This window comes from Perca flavescens, chromosome 5, assembly GCF_004354835.1.
Source record: "Perca flavescens isolate YP-PL-M2 chromosome 5, PFLA_1.0, whole genome shotgun sequence".
Taxonomy (NCBI): Eukaryota; Metazoa; Chordata; class Actinopteri; order Perciformes; family Percidae; genus Perca; species Perca flavescens.
Genome location: NC_041335.1, coordinates 40223598 through 40243188, shown reverse-complemented (window position 1 = coordinate 40243188; position 19591 = coordinate 40223598). Strand labels below are relative to the sequence as shown.

At 50.5% G+C, this 19591-nt stretch overlaps 1 protein-coding gene across 1 annotated transcript in view; it reads left to right on the top strand.

The window, feature by feature from the left end:
* The window catches only part of fnbp1a (formin binding protein 1a), a 43126-nt gene that overhangs the window by 9792 nt on the left and 13743 nt on the right, over window positions 1-19591 (top strand). The window contains exons 9-12 of the mRNA XM_028579233.1: window positions 8140-8286; window positions 14974-15150; window positions 15984-16175; window positions 16275-16289. Coding sequence (XP_028435034.1) covers window positions 8140-8286; window positions 14974-15150; window positions 15984-16175; window positions 16275-16289 — 531 coding nt within the window. The remainder of the gene's footprint in view (window positions 1-8139; window positions 8287-14973; window positions 15151-15983; window positions 16176-16274; window positions 16290-19591) is intronic.

Genomic DNA, 19591 nt, shown 5'->3' with positions numbered 1-19591 from the left:
CCACATCATCTGCAAAGAGCAGCGATGAGATCCCCAGCCCACCAAACTGCAACCCCTCCCCACCCCGACTACGCCTCGATATCCTGTCCATAAATATTACAAACAGGATTGGTGACATAGCGCAGCCCTGGCGGAGGCCAACCCTCACCTGAAACGAGTCCGACTTACTACCGAGAACCCGGACACAGCTCTCACTTTGGTCATACAGAGATTGGATGGCCCTGAGTAGAGACCCCCTCACCCCATACTCCCGCAGCACCTCCCACAGTATCTCCCGGGGGACCCGGTCATACGCCTTCTCCAAATCCACAAAACACATGTAGACCGGTTGGGCATACTCCCAGGCTCCCTCCAGGATCCTTGCGAGAGTGAAGAGCTGGTCCGTTGTTCCACGACCAGGACGGAATCCGCATTGTTCCTCCTCAACCCAAGGTTCGACTATCGGCCGAACCCTCCTTTCCAGCACCTTGGAGTAGACTTTACCAGGGAGGCTGAGAAGTGTGATACCCCTATAATTGGCACACACCCTCTGGTCCCCTTTTTTAAAAAGGGGAACCACCACCCCAGTCTGCCACTCCTTTGGCACCGTCCCCAGACTTCCACGCAATGTTGAAGAGGCGTGTCAACCAGGACAGCCCCTCCACACCCAGAGCCTTGAGCATTTCTGGACGGATCTCATCAATCCCGGGCTTTGCCACTGTGTAGTTGTTTGACTACATCAGTGACTTCCGCCTGGGAAATCAACGACAATCCCCCATTATCCTCCAGCTCTGCCTCTAACATAGAGGGCGTATTAGTCGGATTCAGGAGTTCCTCAAAGTGCTCCTTCCACCGCCCTATTACCTCCTCAGTTGAGGTCAACAGTGTCCCATCCTTACTGTACACAGCTTGGATGGTTCCCCGCCCCCCTGAGGTGGCGAACAGTTTTCCAGAAGCACTTTGGTGCCGACCGAAAGTCTTTCTCCATGTCTTCTCCAAACTTCTCCCACACCCGCTGCTTTGCCTCTTTCACGGCAGAGGCTGCAGCCCTTCGGGCCCTTCGGTACCCTGCAACTGCCTCCGAGTCCTCCGGGATAACATATCCCGGAAAGACTCCTTCTTCAGTCGGACGGCTTCCCTGACCACCGTGTCCACCACGGTGTTCGTGGGTTACCGCCCCTTGAGGCACCTAAGACCCTAAGACCACAGCTCCTCACCGCAGCTTCAGCAATGGAAACTTTGAACATTGTCCACTCGGGTTCAATGCCCCCAGCCTCCACAGGGATGCACAAAAAGCTCCGCCGGAGGTGTGAGTTGAAAGTCTGTTGGACAGGGGCCTCCTCCAGACGTTCCCAATTTACCTGCACTACACGTTTGGGCTTACCAGGTCTGTCCAGAGTCTTCCCCACCCCTGACCCAACTCACCACCAGATGGTGATCGGTTGACAGCTCTGCCCCTCTCTTCACCCGAGTGTCCAAAACATACGGCCTCAGATCAGATGACACGATTATGAAATCGATCATTGACCTTCGGCCTAGGGTGCTCTGGTACCAGGTACACTTATGAGCATCCCTATGTTCGAACATGGTGTTCGTTATAGACAATCCATGACTAACACAGAAGTCCAACAACAAACAACCACTCTGGTTTAGATCAGGGAGGCCGTTCCTCCCAATCACGCCTCCAGGTGTCTCCATCATTGCCCACGTGTGCGTTGAAGTCCCCCAGCAGAACAATGGAGTCCCCCACTGGAGCCCCATGCAGGACTCCAGTCAAGGTCTCCAAGAAGGCCGAATACTCCGAACTCCTGTTTGGTGCATATGCACAAACAACAGTCAGAGTTTTCCCCCCACAACCCGCAGGCGTGGGGAGGCGACCCTCTCGTCCACCGGGTAAACTCCAACACAGCAGCGCTCAGCCGGGGCTTGTGAGTATCCCCACACCCGCCCGGCGCCTCACACCCTGGGCAACTCCGGAGAAGAAAAGAGTCCAACCCCTATCCAGGAGTATGGTTCCAGAACCAAGACTGTGCGTGAGGTAAGCCCCACCAGATCTAACCGGTAGCGCTCCACCTCCCGCACCAGTTCCGGCTCCTTCCCCCACAGAGGTGGTGACGCCCACGTCCCCAGAGCCAGCGTCTGCCGCCCGGGTCTGGTCCGTCGAGGCCCCTGACCTTCACTGCCACCCATGTGGCATCGCACCCGACCCCAACGGTTCCTCCCACAGGTGGTGGGCCCATGGGCTGGAGAGATGGGAGCCACGTAGCTTGTTCGGGCTGTGCCCGGCCGGGCTCCGTGGCAAACCCGGCCACCAGGCACTCTCCGACGAGCCCGCCGTCTGGGCCTGGCTCCAGACGGGGGCCCCGGGCTTCCTCCGGGCAGGGTCACTCCATCTCTGCCTAGCTTTTTCATTGGGGTTTTTGAACCATTCTTTGTCTGGCCCCTCACCTGAGACCACTTTGCCTTGGGAGACCCTACCAGGAGCACAAAGCTCCAGACAACACAGCCCTCAGGTTCACAGAGACACACAAACCTCTCCACCACGATAAGGTGATGGTTCACGGAGAAGCAAGTTATATACCAGGTAACTAAACACTGGTACCAGTTATATACCAGGTAAATAAACACTGGTGCCAGTTATATACCAGGTAACTAAACACTGGTACCAGTTATATACCAGGTAACTAAACACGGGTACCAGTTATATACCAGGTAACTAAACTCTGGTACCAGTTATGTACCAGGTAACTAAACACGGATACCAGTTATATACCAGGTAACTAAACATGGGTACCAGTTATATACCAGGTAACTAAACACTGGTACCAGTTATATACCAGGTAACTAAACACGGGTACCAGTTATATACCAGGTAACTAAACACGGGTACCAGTTATATACCAGGTAACTAAACACCGGTACCAGTTATATACCAGGTAACTAAACACGGGTACCAGTTATATACCAGGTAACTAAACACGGGTACCAGTTATATACCAGGTAAATAAACACTGGTATCAGTTATATACCAGGTAACTAAACACTGGTACCAGTTATATACCAGGTAACTAAACAGTGCTACCAGTTATATACCAGGTAACTAAACACTGGTATCAGTTATTATACCAGGTAACTAAACAATGGTATCAGTTATATACCAGGTAACTAAACACTGGTATCAGTTATATACCAGGTAACTAAACAGTGGTACCAGTTATATACCAGGTAACTAAACACTGGTATCAGTTATATACCAGGTAACTAAACACTGGTATCAGTTATATACCAGGTAACTAAACAGTGGTACCAGTTATATACCAGGTAACTAAACACTGGTATCAGTTATATACCAGGTAACTAAACACTGGTATCGGTTATATACCAGGTAACTAAACAGTGATACCAGTTATATATACATAAAGCTGTAACACTTATCTTCATGGTGGATTAATATGTGGATTATTTTCTGGGTGGATTAGTTGTTCATTCTCTAAAATGTCAGAAAATGGTTACAAATGTGGATCAGTGTTTCCCAAAGTCCAAGATGATGTCCTCAAATGTCTTGTTTTGTCCACAACTCAAAGATATTCAGTTTACTGTCACAGAGGAGAGAAGAAACTAGAACAATATTCACATTTAACAAGCTGACATCACACAAGTTTTCTGTTTTTCATAAAAAATGACTCAAGGCAAGGCAGCTTTATTTATAGAGCACATTTCAGCAACAGGGCAATTCGAAGTGTTTTACATAAAACATTAAAGGGGTGATAGAATGATTATAGGGTATTTTGCACTGTTCCTTAAGGTCTCCTAATGGGGTATGTAACATTGGTTGGGCTGAAAATTGCCCGAATGCTATTTTAATAGGCCCTTAACTACCCTGTGAATATGGCTCTATTTGGAACAAGAGCTTTTCTTCCAAATATGGTATGCTCATGAATATTCAGAATGAGCTACGCACTGATTGGTTTGAGCAAACTACATAGAAACACATGGGAGACTCGACAGCAGGTCTCATTGCAAAGTTATACATTGTTTGTACTTCTGAGACTTTTTTAAGCAAGAAATCAACTATATAAAGCTCAAATATGGGCTGTTTTACGAAAATTGATGGCTTATTGCAAATTTGGTAAGACTGTGTGTCAGAGTTCAGCTGCCGGTGCTGCCCCGCTGCACGGCCTGCCTTCCTTTACACACCCCGGCCTGCTCTGAGCTCGATTGAGCTCCGTTACGGCTTGCAGCCCACAGCACTCCATACCCGCGCAAAGTCACCGTTTTGGGGTTAATGGACCAAACGCTGGTGCTCTGACAGAGCTCCAGGTCCTGCAGCTCCCCTCTTCCTGCTAGCTAAATGGCCCGTGTGTGACAGTGATAGCGCGGTCAGCGAGCTTGTTACACCAGCAATTTCTTACAACAGTTCCAGTTAATCTTGGCCGGCTGTCAGCATAACTAGCTATATTTACAGTTTGAATTTTGTCACGCCACTTATACAACATATCTCTAAAGGTCTTATAAAACTAAAAACAGTGTCCGATTTCAAGTTAATGAATTTTTGTGAAGATTAGGGGTTTCGTTATCTATGACTGTCCCTTCAATCCTAGCTATGTGTGGCTAGCTGCAAATCACAGATAGTTAGCTTCATTTTTGGCGTAATTTCTGTATATTTGAATTCCATCACGCCACTTATACAACATCTCCCTAAAGGTCTTATAAAGCTAACAACGGTGTCCGATTTCAAGTTAATGATTTTTTGTGAACAGTAGGGGTTTCGTTAGCTATGACTGTCCCTTCAATCCTGGGTACGTGTAGCTAGCTACAAATCACAGATAGTTAGCTTCATTTTTGGCGTAATTTCTGTATATTTACAGTTTGAATTTCATCACGCCACTTATACAACATCTCCCTAAAGGTCTTATAAAGCTAACAACGGTGTCCTATTTCAAATTAATGAATTTTTGTGAAGATTAGGGGTTTCGTTATCTATGACTGTCCCTTCAATCCTAGCTATGTGTGGCTAGCTGCAAATCACAGATAGTTAGCTTCATTTTTGGCGTAATTTCTGTATATTTACAGTTTGAATTCCATCACGCCACTTATACAACATATCTCTAAAGGTCTTATAAAGCTAACAACAGTGTCCGATTTCAAGTTAATGATTTTTTGTGAACAGTGGGGGTTTCGTTAGCTATGACTGTCCTTTCAATCCTAGCTATGTGTGGCTAGCTGCAAATCACAGATAGTTAGCTTCATTTTTGGCGTAATTTCTGTATATTTGAATTCCATCACGCCACTTATACAACATCTCCCTAAAGGTCTTATAAAGCTAACAACGGTGTCCGATTTCAAGTTAATGATTTTTTGTGAACAGTAGGGGTTTCGTTAGCTATGACTGTCCCTTCAATCCTGGGTACGTGTAGCTAGCTACAAATCACAGATAGTTAGCTTCATTTTTGGCGTAATTTCTGTATATTTACAGTTTGAATTTCATCACGCCACTTATACAACATCGGTATGTAAAATCGGTTTTGCATTCTATCACCCCTTTAAGGAGGAGTTAAAAACAATCAAAAATATAAAAGCATCAAATATGAGAATAAAAGTTACAGTGCAGTATAAGAAGTGAAACATTATTTAAATAAAGGTAGCATCAAAAAGAAAGGTGTTCAGTCTTAATTAAAAAGAACTGAGAGTTGCGGTGGACCTTCAGTTTTCTGGTGGTTTGTTCCAGATATGTGGAGCATGAAAAGTGAACGCTGCTTCCCTCTGTTTAGTTCTGACTCTGGGGACAGAAAGCAGACCTGTCCCAGACCACCGGAGAGGTCTGGGTGGGTCATAGTGTAGTAGACCTGTCCCAGACCACCTGAGAGGTCTGGGTGGTTCATAGTGTAGCAGACCTGTCCCAGACAACCTGAGAGGTCTGGGTGGTTCATAGTGTAGTAGACCTATCCCAGACCACCTGAGAGGTCTGGGTGGTTCATAGTGTAGCAGACCTGTCCCAGACCACCTGAGAGGTCTGGGTGGTTCATAGTGTAGCAGACCTGTCCCAGACAACCTGAGAGGTGCAGCAGATCAGAAATGTATTTCGGCCCTAAACCGTTGATTTACAAACCAACAGGTGTATATTTTTTACAGTATTACATACAGTATATACATTATGAAATAAATTCTTTGAGGCACTGGAAGCCAGTGTAGAGACTTCAGTACTGGAGTGATGTGATCCACTTTCTTGGTCTTAGTGAGGACTCGAGCAGCAGCGTTCTGAATCAGCTGCAGCTGTCTTATTGATTTTTTAGGGAGACCTGTAAAGACCCCGTTACAGTAGTCAAGTCTACTGAAGATAAAAGCATGGACAAGTTTTTCCAAATCCTGCTGAGACATAAGTCCTTTAATCCTTGATATAGTCGTAAGGTGGTAATAGGCTGACATTGTGATTGTATTAATGTGGCTTTTAAAATTCAGGTCTGAGTCCATGACTACACCAAGATTTCTGGCTTTGTCTGTTGTTTTTAACATTGTCGTTTGAAGCTGAGCGCTGACTTTTAATCGTTCCTCTTTTGCTCAAAAAACAACCACCTCAGTTTTTTCTTCATTTAATCTAAGAATGTTCTGGCACATCCAGTTGTTAATCTTTAATAAAATTTTCTTACTCAGTTTTTGTATTGGACTATAGTCCCCAAGCGACAAGGTTATGTAAATTTGTGTGTCGTCCGCACAACTATGGTAACTTATTTTGTTGTGTTCCATAATCTGAGCCAGTGGAAGCATGTAGATGTTGAACAGAAGAGGCCCCAGAACTGAGCCTTTGGGAACTCTGCACGTCATATTTGTATGCTCAGATGGATAATTACCTATAGATACAAAGTAGTCCCTATTCTTAAGTAGGATTCAAACCAGTTTTGTTCTGTGTCAGAAAGTCCAACCCAGTTTCCAATCGGTCAAGTAATATGTTGTGGTCGACTGTATCAAATGCAGCACTGAGATCAAGTAATACTAAGACTGAAGTTTTGCCACTATCTGTGTTTAAGTGGATGTCATTAAAGACTTTAACAAGAGCCGTCTCAGTGCTGTGGTGTGGTCAAAAACCTGAATGGAAGGCATCAAAACTGTTGTTTAGTGACAAGAAAAGGTTGAGTTGTTGAAAAAAGGCTTTTTCAATGATTTTACTTAAAAATGGAAGGTTGGATATAAGAGTGACTTGATGACTGCAGTTTTCAGGGCCTGTGGGAAGATACCTGAGAGCAGAGATGTGTTTACAATCTGTAGAAGATCAGAAGCCAAACAGTTCAAAACATTTTTGAAAAGGCCCGTTGGTAGAATATCAAGGCAGGAGGAGGTTTTCAGATGTTGTATAATGTCCTCCAGGTTTTTATGATTGATCATATGAAATTGTGTCATATTGGAATTTGTTTTGCATGGACACTGTGACAACACATATGCTGTACTTGATATGGAGGCACTGACTGTCTAAATTTCTGAATTTTGTCACAGAAGAGGGCGGCAAATTCATTGCAGGCCTCGGTGGATAAAAGTTCAGATGCTACTGGTACTGGAGGATTAGTTAACCTATCGAGAGTACCAAACAAAGCACGTGAATTGTTTCTGGCGATAATGTCAGAGAAGAAAGACCGCCTTGCATTCCTTAGTTCCATATTATAAATGCAATATCTCTCTTTATAGGTGTCATAATGGATCTGGAGATTAGTTTTTACTCGTCCTCTCATTTCCCAGGAAAATGATTTACTCTGAGGCTTTGCACCAAGAGAGTTCCAGGGAGGACTACCACGTCTTGATTAATTACCCAGTACACAGCCCTCCCGTTTCTGAGTTAGCATGCTTTTGTCCATTGTTTTGGGTCCATGGTAAAGTGGTGTCATTCCCACAAGGTCCGTTTACTTCTAATCGGTGAATTTTCGTTCCCAGAACAGCAGTCTTCTGTAGAAGTTTGTGGTAGTCATCCACGGAGACGGGAGGCATCTTGCTGCTAATTAGCTTTTAGCTAGTTAAGTTAAGTTACCATGTTTCCAGTCACTGTAGGAGTATGGACATAGTTCATATGGTATAGTGAATAGATTATTTCACACACAGTTGATAACTAACCCATTAATCGTTGTAGCTGTAGTTATATTCAAGGTGCATAATTGTGATATCTGTTATTGGCAGCGAATCCAGGACATGGAGGAGCGGCGGATTGAGAGAATCTGTGAAGCGATGCGTTCGTCAGCCGAGGCGGAGAGAAAAGTTCTTCCTGTTGTGAGTCGCTGTCTGGACGTCATGATGGACGCTTCCGAGGGCATTCAGCCCCGCATGGTAAAGTCACGTTCATCATCATAACAATGATAACAATAATAATTACATGTATCTTACGAGCCACGCCATGGTAAAGTCATGTTCATCATCATAATAATAATAACAATAATAATTACATGTATCTTACGAGCCACGCCATGGTAAAGTCATGTTCATCATCATAATAATAATAACAATAATAATTACATGTATCTTACGAGCCACGCCACCTGCTGGACCACCGCAAGATCTGTCTGAAAGCTTCGGAAAACCAAGTCATGTTTTTATTTCTGAGGCCGGCTTCACGCTGGCTGCTTGGCGTGAGCGTGGCGTGAGCGTGGCGTGAGCGTGGTGTTTCTGTAGCGTGTCAGCTGCGTGGCGTGAGCGTGGCGTGAGCATGGCATGAGCGTGGCGTGAGCGTGGCGTTTCTGTAGCGTGTCAGCTGCGTGGCGTGAGCGTGGCGTGAGCGTGGCGTGAGCGTGGCGTGGCGTGGTGTTTCTGTAGCGTGTCAGCTGCGTGGCGTGGCGTGGCGTGGCGTGGCGTTTCTGTAGCGTGTCGTGGCGTGGCGTGGCGTGGCGTGGCGTGGCGTGGCGTGGCGTGGCGTGGCGTGGCGTGGCGTGGCGTTTCTGTAGCGTGTCAGCTGCGTGGCGTGAGCGTGGCGTGAGTATGGCGTGAGTATGGCGTGAGCGTGCCGTTTCTGTAGCGTGTCAGCTGCGTGGCGTGAACGTGGCATGAGTGTGGTGTTTCTGTAGCGTGTCAGCTGCGTGGCGTGAGCGTGGCGTGAGTATGGCGTGAGCGTGGTGTTTCTGTAGCGTGTCAGCTGCGTGGCGTGAGCGTGGCGTGAGCGTGGTGTTTCTGTAGCGTGTCAGCTGCGTGGCGTGAGCGTGGCGTGAGCGTGGCGTTTCTGTAACGTGTCAGCTGCGTGGCGTGAGCGTGGTGTTTCTGTAGCGTGTCAGCTGCGTGGCGTGAGCGTGGTGTTTCTGTAGCGTGTCAGCTGCGTGGCGTGAGCGTGGCGTGAGCATGGCGTGAGCGTGGCGTGAGCGTGGCGTTTCTGTAGCGTGTCAGCTGCGTGGCGTGAGTGTGGCGTGAGCGTGGCGTTTCTGTAGCGTGTCAGCTGCGTGGCGAGAGCGTGGCGTGGCGTGGTGTTTCTCTAGCGTCTCAGCTGCGTGGCATGGCGTGGCGTGGCGTGGCGTGGCGTGGTGTTTCTGTAGCGTGTCAGCTGCGTGGCATGAGCGTGGCGTGAGCGTGGCGTTTCTGTAGCGTGTCAGCTGCGTGGCGTGGCGTGGCGTGGCGTGGCGTGGCGTGGCGTGGCGTGGCGTTTCTGTAGCGTGTCAGCTGCGTGGCGGGCGTGGCGTGGCGTGGTGTTTCTCTAGCGTCTCAGCTGCGTGGCGTGGCGTGGCGTGGCGCGGCGTGGCGTGGCGTGGCGTGGTGTTTCTGTAGCGTGTCAGCTGCGTGGCGTGGCGTGGCGTGAGCGTGGTGTTTCTGTAGTGTGTCAGCTGCGTGGCGTGGCGTGGCGTGGCGTGGCGTGGCGTGGTGTTTCTGTAGTGTGTCAGCTGCGTGGCGTGGCGTGGCGTGGCGTGGCGTGGCGTGGCGTGGCGGCGTGGCGTGGTGTTTCTGTAGTGTGTCAGCTGCGTGGCGTGAGCGTGGCGTGAGCGTGGCGTGAGTGTGGCGTTTCTGTAGCGTGTCAGCTGCGTGGCGTGAGCGTGGCGTGAGCGTGGCGTGAGCGTGGCGTGAGCGTGGCGTTTCTGTAGCGTGTCAGCTGCGTGGCGGGCGTGGCGTGAGCATGGTGTTTCTCTAGCGTCTCAGCTGCTGGCGTGGCGTGGCGTGGCGTGGCGTGGCGTGAGCGTGGCGTGAGCGTGGTGTGTCAGCTGCGTGGCGTGAGCGTGGCGTGAGTGTGGCGTTTCTGTAGCGTGTCAGCTGCATGGCGTGAGCGTGGCGTGAGCGTGGCGTGAGTGTGGCGTGAGCGTGGCGTTTCTGTAGCGTGTCAGCTGCGTGGCGAGAGCGTGGCGTGAGCGTGGTGTTTCTCTAGCGTCTCAGCTGCGTGGCATGAGCGTGGCGTGAGCGTGGCGTGAGCGTGGTGTTTCTGTAGCGTGTCAGCTGCGTGGCGTGAGCGTGGCGTGAGCGTGGCGTTTCTGTAGCGTGTCAGCTGCGTGGCGTGAGCGTGGCGTGAGCGTGGCGTGAGCGTGGCGTGAGCGTGGCGTTTCTGTAGCGTGTCAGCTGCGTGGCGGGCGTGGCGTGGCGTGGTGTTTCTCTAGCGTCTCAGCTGCGTGGCGTGAGCGTGGCGTGAGCGCGGCGTGAGCGTGGCGTGAGCGTGGTGTTTCTGTAGCGTGTCAGCTGCGTGGCGTGAGCGTGGTGTTTCTGTAGTGTGTCAGCTGCGTGGCGTGAGCGTGGCGTGAGCTTGGCGTGAGCGTGGAGTTTCTGTAGTGTGTCAGCTGCGTGGCGTGAGCGTGGCGTGAGCGTGGCGTGAGCGTGGCGTGAGCGTGGCGTGAGCGTGTCGTGAGCGTGGTGTTTCTGTAGTGTGTCAGCTGCGTGGCGTGAGCGTGGCGTGAGCGTGGCGTGAGCGTGGCGTGAGTGTGGCGTTTCTGTAGCGTGTCAGCTGCGTGGCGTGAGCGTGGCGTGAGCGTGGCGTGAGCGTGGCGTTTCTGTAGCGTGTCAGCTGCGTGGCGAGAGCGTGGCGTGAGCATGGTGTTTCTCTAGCGTCTCAGCTGCGTGGCGTGAGCGTGGCGTGAGCGTGGCGTGAGCGTGGTGTGTCAGCTGCGTGGCGTGAGCGTGGCGTGAGTGTGGCGTTTCTGTAGCGTGTCAGCTGCATGGCGTGGCGTGGCGTGGCGTGGCGTGGCGTGGCGTGGCGTGGCGTGGCGTGGCGTGGCGTGGTGTTTCTGTAGCGTGTCAGCTGCATGGCGTGAGCGTGGCGTGAGCGTGGCGTGAGTGTGGCGTTTCTGTAGCGTGTCAGCTGCGTGGCGTGAGCGTGGCGTGAGCGTGGCGTGAGCGTGGTGTTTCTGTAGTGTGTCAGCTGCGTGGCGTGAGCGTGGCGTGAGCGTGGCGTGAGCGTGGCGTGAGTGTGGCGTTTCTGTAGCGTGTCAGCTGCGTGGCGTGAGCGTGGCGTGAAGTGTGGCGTGGCGTGGTGTTTCTGTAGCGTGTCAGCTGCGTGGCGTGAGCGTGGCGTGAGCGTGGCGTGAAGTGTGGCGTGGCGTGGCGTGAGCGTGGCGTGAGCATGGTGTTTCTGTAGTGTGTCAGCTGCGTGGCGTGAGCGTGGCGTGAGCGTGGCGTGAGCGTGGCGTGAGTGTGGCGTTTCTGTAGCGTGTCAGCTGCGTGGCGTGAGCGTGGCGTGAGCGTGGCGTGAGTGTGGCGTTTCTGTAGCGTGTCAGCTGCGTGGCGTGAGCGTGGCGTGAGTGTGGCGTGAGCGTGGTGTTTCTGTAGCGTGTCAGCTGCGTGGCGTGAGCGTGGCGTGAGCGTGGTGTTTCTGTAGCGTGTCAGCTGCGTGGCGTGGCGTGGCGTGGCGTGGCGTGGCGTGGCGTTTGGCGTTTCTGTAGCGTGTCAGCTGCGTGGCGTGGCGTGGCGTGAGTGTGGCGTGAGCGTGCCGTTTCTGTAGCGTGTCAGCTGCGTGGCGTGAGCGTGGCGTGAGCGTGGCGTTTCTGTAGCATGTCAGCTGCGTGGCGTAAGCGTGGCGTTTCTGTAGCGTGTCAGCTGCGTGGCGTGAGCGTGGCGTGAGCGTGGCGTGAGCGTGGCGTGAGCGTGGCGTGAGCGTGGCGTGAGTGTGGCGTTTCTGTAGCGTGTCAGCTGCGTGGCGTGGCGTGGCGTGAAGTGTGGCGTGGCGTGGTGTTTCTGTAGCGTCTCAGCTGCGTGGCGTGAGCGTGGTGTTTCTGTAGCGTGTCAGCTGCGTGGCGTGAGCGTGGCGTGAGTGTGGCGTGAGCGTGGCGTGAGCGTGGCGTGAGCGTGGTGTTTCTGTAGTGTGTCAGCTGCGTGGCGTGAGCGTGGCGTGAGCGTGGCGTGAGTGTGGCGTTTCTGTAGCGTGTCAGCTGCGTGGCGTGAGCGTGGCGTGAGCGTGGCGTGAGCGTGGTGTTTCTGTAGCGTGTCAGCTGCGTGGCGTGAGCGTGGTGTTTCTGTAGCGTCTCAGCTGCGTGGCGTGAGCGTGGTGTTTCTGTAGCGTGTCAGCTGCGTGGCGTGAGCGTGGTGTTTCTGTAGCGTGCCAGCTGCGTGGCGTGAGCGTGGCGTGAGCGTGGCGTGAGCGTGGCGTTTCTGTAGCGTGTCAGCTGCGTGGCGTGAGCGTGGCGTGAGTGTGGCGTGAGCGTGCCGTTTCTGTAGCGTGTCAGCTGCGTGGCGTGAGCGTGGCATGAGTGTGGTGTTTCTGTAGCGTGTCAGCTGCGTGGCGTAAGCGTGGCGTTTCTGTAGCGTGTCAGCTGCGTGGCGTGAGCGTGGCGTGAGCGTGGCGTTTCTGTAGCGTGTCAGCTGCGTGGCGTGAGCGTGGCGTGAGCGTGGCGTTTCTGTAGCGTGTCAGCTGCGTGGCGTGAGCGTGGCGTGGCGTTTCTGTAGCGTGTCAGCTGCGTGGCGTAGCGTGGCGTTTCTGTGCGTGTCAGCTGCGTGGTGTGAGCGTGGCGTGAGCGTGGCGTTTCTGTAGTGTGTCAGCTGCGTGGCGTGAGCGTGGCGTGAGCGTGGCGTGAGCGTGGCGTGAGCGTGGCGTTTCTGTAGCGTGTCAGCTGCGTGGCGTGAGCGTGAGCGTGGTGTTTCTGTAGCGTGTCAGCTGCGTGGCGAGAGCGTGGTGTTTCTGTAGCGTGTCAGCTGCGTGGCGTGAGCGTGGCGTGAGCATGGCGTGAGCGTGGCGTGAGCGTGGCGTGTCTGTAGCGTGTCAGCTGCGTGGCGTGGCGTGGCGTGGCGTGGCGTGGCGTGGCGTTTCTGTAGCGTGTCAGCTGCGTGGCGTGAGCGTGGCGTGAGCGTGGCGTGTCTGTAGCGTGTCAGCTGCGTGGCGTGAGCAAGGCGTGAGCGTGGCGTGAGCGTGGCGTGTCTGTAGCGTGTCAGCTGCGTGGCGTGAGCGTGGCGTGAGCGTGGCGTGAGCGTGGCGTGAGCATGGCGTGAGCATGGCGTTTCTGTAGCGTGTCGCTGCGTGGCGTGGCGTGGCGTGGCGTGGCGTGGCGTGGCGTGGCGTGGCGTGGCGTGGCGTTTCTGTAGCGTGTCAGCTGCGTGCCGTGAGCGTGCCGTGAGCGTGCCGTGAGCGTGGCGTGGCGTGGCGTTTCTGTAGCGTGTCAGCTGCGTGCGTGGCGTGCCGTGGCGTGCCGTGGCGTGGCGTTTCTGTAGCGTGTCAGCTGCGTGGCGTGAGCGTGGCGTTTCTGTAGCGTGTCAGCTGCGTGGCGTGAGCGTGGCGTGAGCGTGGCGTGTCAGCTGCGTGGCGTGAGCGTGGCGTGAGCGTTGCGTGAGCGTGGCGTTTCTGTAGCGTGTCAGCTGCGTGGCGTGAGCGTGGCGTGTCAGCTGCGTGGCGTGAGCGAGGCGTGAGCGTGGCGTGTCTGTAGCGTGTCAGCTGCGTGGCGTGAGCGTGGCGTGTCAGCTGCGTGGCGTGAGCGTGGCGTGTCTGTAGCGTGTCAGCTGCGTGGCGTGAGCGTGGCGTGTCTGTAGCGTGTCAGCTGCGTGGTGTTTTCTACGTCTTTACCCACCAGAAAGGTGTCTGACGCGGCGCTGCTGCTGCTAGCCTTGTCTGACACATGGATGTTTCCCATAAACAGAAACATAAATATATTCTGATCTGATTACAGCAAAGACAATGTCGGCAGTATTGACGGCAAAATAGGCTACAGAATATTTCCTTCTGGATTGACTGGTGCAATATTTGAAAATCTGTAATTATTTATTAATTTTTAAAATTACATTTATATCTGCATATATATCAAAACATAGATACTTTCAAAAATCAACATGTCATTTATTAATATGTATTTGTATCAAAATGACATATAAACATCTTTTCCTATTCTATTTTGCCTGGAAACGCTTCCAACAAGTTTGCGTGTCGCCTGAAAAATAGCCGTCGGTTCGATTTCTAGCATGATAGCATTTTCGAGCCGTGCCTGAGACGTGCGTGTCACGCAGGCAGTGTGCACGCTCTAACCTGTTACCATGGCAGCCCAAATAAAAACACACCACGCAGCTGACACACCCACGCCACGCAGCCAGTGTGAAGCCAGCCTTACTGTACATCCTATCTATCTATCTATCTATCTATCTATCTATATATATATATATATATATATATATATATATATATATATATATATATATATATATATATATATATAAGCGACACAGAGGTCAGATCTGATACTGTGTGTGTGTGTGTGTGTGTGTGTCTGTCTGTGTGTGTGTGTGTGTGTGTGTGTGTGTGTCTGTGTGTGTGTGTGTGTGTGTGTGTGTCTGTGTGTGTCTGTGTGTGTGTGTGTGTGTGTGTGTGTGTGTGTGTGTGTGTGTGTGTGTGTGTGTGTGTGTGTGTGTGTGTGTCTGTGTGTGTCTGTGTGTGTATGTGTGTGTCTGTGTCTGTGTGTGTCTGTGTGTGTCTGTGTGTGTGTGTGTGTGTGTGTGTGTGTGTGTGTGTGTGTGTGTGTGTGTGTGTGTGTGTGTGTGTGTGTGTCTGTGTCTGTGTCTGTATGTGTGTGTGTGTCTGTGTGTGTCTGTGTGTTTGTCTGTGTGTTTGTGTGTGTGTATGTGTGTGTGTGTGTCTGTGTGTAGGACACCCAGCAGGTGGTGGAGGTGTATAAGTCAGGCTTCGACCCCCCAGGTGACGTGGAGTTTGAAGACTACAGCGCCACCATGAGGAGGAGCATCTCTGAGTCCAGTTACCTCGACAACCGTACAGAGGGGCGGAGACACAGCAGGAAGCTGTGGCCATTCATACGCAAAAACAAGGTGGGTATACTTCATCCTTACATCTTCATCATCTTACATCTTCATCATGGAGGTCGGTGACTCGAGTCTGTTCGGTGTGTCCCGTGCCGTCGTCAGTCTGGGGGGCTGTCGGCCTTCATTTTGGCCAACCTGACATGTTCAGTCGGGGGGTGGGGGGGCAGTCGGGACTCACAGGAAATGGCGAGCAGGATGAGGTGACTAGAGTCTCTCAAAATCTGATGAAAATCTTTTAAACTGACCTTTGTTGATCTGAAATGAAGACAGATTCAGGAACTACACAGCCTATTTCTCTCTTCACATGTTTTCAGAAACACGTTTCGGTGAACTATTTTAGTTCAATATGAGATCAGATTCTGAACGAGCCGCCATAACAGTCTGGCTTTGAATTTCTGGAGAAACCAGACCCACGTGACACGTTCGTCCAATCAGCTGCCGATTTTCATTTTTTGGGCGACAACACAGATTAGCGCTGCCTGCTGCTATGGAGACGTATTAGGTCTCGTCTCTTCGGTGAGTTCTGAGGAACTTTCTGGACCTCGGGGAGACTGATCAGTCACACTGGCTTTACTACCGATGGTCGGCCGTCTTGTTGGTGTGTAACTGCCTTTACATCTTCATCCTTACATCATCATTATCCTTATATCTTCATCCTTACATCATCATCATCATCCTTACATTATCGTCCTTCCATTCCACTCTTTCATCTTGAACGAGCCTATTGTCTTAATGATTGGATGGCACAAATCAAATCAAACTGTTTAGAACCCATGTTTAGTCTTTGTCTCTTCTTTAGATTTGTGTTAGTGCGAATAAACTAAACTTTCTCTTTGCAGCTGTTGACCCTCCTCTCCTCCCCCCGCCAGCCTCCCCCTCCACCCCCGACCTCCCCATCACCTGGAGGCGTGGCCAACAGTCCCCAGTCCCCACCCCCTGCCTCTAGAGAGCCAATCACACAGCGGCTGAATGAGCTGATGAGCTCTGGCTCCAGAACCAGGAAGCAGTGTCTGCGCAGCCTCAAGAGAGGGGTAACCAACGTCACGTTAGGATAATATTTATCTAGATTAAGCCAAAGCTCTGGTTTTAATGATGTCCTGTTTCCTTCATGCTGCTCTCTGATTGGACAGCTGTCCCTCAAACTGGTCAGTATCACATCTGTCTGTAACACACAGCTGTATTAAACCACATTAACACTTAACTTCAGTCTATGCAACTAATATACTGTAATTAGTTTGTCAAAATTAACGTGATTAATAACGAGTTGACCCAAATTCCTTTTAACGCCACTCATTGTTTAGATCTGTGATCCGTAGTGTGATTTGGGCCTCGGGCTGCTCCGTAGTTTGTGAAATCAAAGCCCTGTAGATGGGTCTGTCCACCAGACTAAAGTTATCTGCATGTAGTGTGGATGTTACACTTTTTTACCATCGCTGTCACAATGTTTTCAATACTTTTAACAACTTTCCTAAACTCTTAACGCAGCAACACACCTACAACACACAATTGGCAAAACAGTTAATTTCATGCTCAAAATCACACATTGAAAACTAAACTCTAACACTAATTTTCAAAATACAATAATTCACTAACACAATACACTATTAGTGTGTCTCAAATCGCGCACTTCCCGTAGTGCACTAAGGGAAGTGCACTTCGTACACTATGTACTTACTTGCATAGTGCGTAAAATTTGACGGGGGAGTATTGTCTCGCCCTGCAGTGCCATGAACTACTACATCTATTTCTAGTCACTGTTCCATTATTTTTACTGTGATTATTATTACCACTGTTCATCACACCTCCATATATATATATATATATATATATATATATATATATATATATATATATATATATATATATATATCTCAGAGGGTAACCATCACACTTTCAGAGTACAGTAATAATAGACAGATCATATAGTTATTAATTAAAATTTATTTATTTACAAGCTTCTCCAGCAAAGACAGGAAGCGCTCCTCCCTCATGCCTACCTCCCTGTCTCTCCTCTCCTCCCTCTCCCTCATCTCTTTGTCTCTTCTCTCCTCCCTCTCCCTCATCTCTTTGTCTCTCCTCTCATCCCTCTCCCTCATCTCTTTGTCTCTTCTCTCCTCCCTCTCCCTCATCTCTTTGTCTCTCCTCTCCTCCCTCTCCCTCATCTCTTTGTCTCTCCTCTCCTCCCTCTCCCTCATCTCTTTGTCTCTTCTCTCCTCCCTCTCCCTCATCTCTTTGTCTCTTCTCTCCTTCCTCTCCCTCATCTCTTTGTCTCTTCTCTCCTCCCTCTCCCTCATCTCTTTGTCTCTTCTCTCCTCCCTCTCCCTCATCTCTTTGTCTCTTCTCTCCTCCCTCTCCTTCATCTCTTTGTCTCTTCTCTCCTTCCTCTCCTTCATCTCTTTGTCTCTTCTCTCCTCCCTCTCCCTCATCTCTTTGTCTCTTCTCTCATCCCTCTCCCTCATCTCTTTGTCTCTTCTCTCATCCCTCTCCCTCATCTCTTTGTCTCTTCTCTCCTCCCTCTCCCTCATCTCTTTGTCTCTTCTCTCCCTCTTCTCATCTCATCTCTTTGTCTCATCCCTCTCCCTCCCTCTTTGTCTCATCTCTTTGTCCCTCTCTCTCTTCTCTCTCCTTCCTCTCCCTCATCTCTTTGTCTCTTCTCTCCTCCCTCTCCCTCATCTCTTTGTCTCTTCTCTCCTCCCTCTCCCTCATCTCTTTGTCTCTTCTCTCCTCCCTCTCCCTCATCTCTTTGTCTCTTCTCTCCTTCCTCTCCCTCATCTCTTTGTCTCTTCTCTCCTCCCTCTCCCTCATCTCTTTGTCTCTTCTCTCCTTCCTCTCCCTCATCTCTTTGTCTCTTCTCTCCTCCCTCTCCCTCATCTCTTTGTCTCTTCTCTCCTCCCTCTCCCTCATCTCTTTGTCTCTTCTCTCATCCCTCTCCCTCATCTCTTTGTCTCTTCTCTCCTCCCTCTCCCTCATCTCTTTGTCTCTTCTCTCCTCCCTCTCCCTCATCTCTTTGTCTCTTCTCTCCTTCCTCTCCCTCATCTCTTTGTCTCTTCTCTCCTCCCTCTCCCTCATCTCTTTGTCTCTTCTCTCCTCCCTCTCCCTCATCTCTTTGTCTCTTCTCTCCTCCCTCTCCCTCATCTCTTTGTCTCTTCTCTCCTTCCTCTCCCTCATCTCTTTGTCTCTTCTCTCCTCCCTCTCCCTCATCTCTTTGTCTCTTCTCTCATCCCTCTCCCTCATCTCTGCAAAACGCCGTTCCTCTCTCTCCACTGCCTCACGGTGCCACCTCTCCTCTCTTTCATCTCTTGCTTCTTCTCTCTCTCTTGCCCTCTCCTCCATCTTCTTCATCTCCTGCTCCTGCATCAGCTCCCTCTCCTGTAATTCCTTCAGGGCCTCCACGACATCCACTCGCCTCCGTTTTGGAGTGGATGCCGTGGAAGCCCTGGCTGTGTCCCTTTCTGGGGTCACCACCGAGGGGGGTTCCACAACCGCCACGTCCTGGGATGATGAGGCAATGAGGACAGGCAACGTTACAGACGGCCTGCCCCCCATTGCCTCATCCATCAGTGAGTACCACTTCCAGGACGCAGCGGTTGCCTCACCCCCCTCAGCGCTGACCCCAGTTCTGGGGCATTTCAGATCCTACGGACAACAGAAAACACTCCAATTTAAGATCAAAACAAACTGAAATTAAATGCTTACATCCTTAGGGCCGATTAACTCACAATTATTCTGCCATTTAACCGACCTTGTATTTTTGTTTCAGGTTCTCCCATTTTTTTTTTTTAAAATGGGGTAACCTTGTCCTGAAGCCCTCGACTTTCAACGTACGCCCTAATGAAAATACAATTTGTATGAGGCTAGCAATGTAAAATATAGGTCCACAGTACAATATATGACGATAGGAAGATATGATATACAGTACATTTACTTACTCGTATCCATTCAGGGCAGCATTGCGCTTGCCCGTAAAGCTGGTGGCGTTCACCGTCCTCCACTGAATGAGGGACCTTGTGTCCTCGTCTGTCCCTAACGATTATATAAGTCAGATCAGGACAGAAACAGCACTGTTAACACGTTATAACATTACATGCATTAACGTACTGCAACATTACTGCTTATATGTAATGCATATTTACAAGATCACACATCTAACGCTAAATCTTCTACAGTGAGGACGATAGTGTGGCTAGTTAACCTCATTTACGGTGTAATTAGAGTATTTACAGTTTGAATTTCGTCACGCCACTTATGTAACATCTACCCCAAGGTCTAATAAAGCTAACAATGGTGTCGGATTTCAATTTAACACGTTTTTTTCAGGGGTATAGAAGTAACTTCATACTCTTTGGTTTAACTGTGCTGCTGTAAGATAGCTAGCTAAGGTTAGCTAAAGCTAGCTTGATAGCACGTCAAATTACGGTACATATAAACGTTATAATTCGCGGTACAA